Source organism: Trachymyrmex cornetzi, unplaced genomic scaffold (assembly GCF_001594075.2).
Source record: "Trachymyrmex cornetzi isolate Tcor2-1 unplaced genomic scaffold, Tcor1.1 C3879070, whole genome shotgun sequence".
Lineage (NCBI taxonomy): Eukaryota > Metazoa > Arthropoda > Insecta > Hymenoptera > Formicidae > Trachymyrmex > Trachymyrmex cornetzi.
Window position 1 is genome coordinate 1 of NW_017295024.1, and position 1,186 is coordinate 1,186.

General features: G+C 33.3%; 1 protein-coding gene across 1 annotated transcript; it reads left to right on the forward strand.

Annotated features, from left to right (window-relative positions):
- Nucleotides 1-104: 104 nt before the first annotated feature.
- LOC108762039 (fumarylacetoacetase) lies at nucleotides 105-1,180 on the forward strand (the record flags this gene model as incomplete). The annotated part of the gene is made up of 4 exons (XM_018508869.1): nucleotides 105-334; nucleotides 419-559; nucleotides 641-891; nucleotides 975-1,180. Coding segments are annotated over 4 exons (828 nt in total), but the record flags the coding sequence as incomplete, so codon positions are not given.
- Nucleotides 1,181-1,186: the final 6 nt, after the last annotated feature.

Genomic DNA, 1,186 nt, shown 5'->3' on the forward strand with positions numbered 1-1,186 from the left:
ACAAAATTTTTATAATAATACTTTATTAATTATATAACAGCTATATATTATTATATAATAGAAGATAGATATAATATAAATAATATTTATTTAAAATATTTTAGCCAGACAAAAAAATTGGAGTTGCAATTGGTGATCAAATTTTGAATTTAAATGCTATCGCAAATTATTTCGATGGACCATTGTTGGAAAGTAAGCAAGATGTGTTTCGTCGTGATTGTTTAAACGATTTTATGTCTCTCGGAAGGCCAGCATGGCTAGAAGCAAGATCTAAACTTCAAGAGCTGCTGTCTGCCAGTAATCATACTTTTCAAGATCCTAAAATCCGCTCTAAGTGAGAAATCAACAAACGAAATTTAATATAAAAAATTGAGATTTTTTAAAATCGTATTATAATCTCTGCGTAACATCTTTTTAGAATTTTTGTCGCCCAGAAAGATGCTATAATGCATTTACCAGCCAAAATCGGAGATTACACGGATTTTTATTCTTCTCTTAATCATGCTACAAATGTCGGTATTATGTTTCGTGGGAAAGAAAATCCACTGATGCCAAATTGGTAATTTTCTTATTGATATTACTTTTATGCTTGTATTTTAAAAATTACTTGTATTGTAGGATAAAACATTTATGTATATAGGAAATATTTACCAGTGGGCTATCACGGAAGAGCAAGTTCCATTGTTGTGTCAGGCACACCCATAAGACGACCGTATGGTCAAACACTTCCGGTTGAAGGTGCAGCACCTGTTTTTGGGCCCTGCAGATTAATGGATTTCGAGCTCGAAGTTGCTTTCTTTGTCGGTCCATCTACAAACCTGGGTGATACTGTTCCAGCTTCTAAAGCGTATGAACATATTTTTGGAATGGTCTTGATGAATGATTGGAGCGGTACGAGATATATATAATTAAAAGAACTTTAATTAATTTAAATTGTTATTATGATTTTTTATTTTTCTTTCTGTTTTGCATAGCAAGGGACATTCAGAAATGGGAGTATGTGCCATTGGGACCATTTGGTTCAAAGAATTTGGGCACGACAATTTCTCCATGGATCGTTACGATGGAAGCTCTAGACGCTTTCAAAGTACCAAATATGGCCCAAGATCCAGAACCGTTTCCGTATTTGCAACATAAAGAGTCTTGTAACTTCGATATCAAATTGGAAGTTGATCTTAAACGTAAG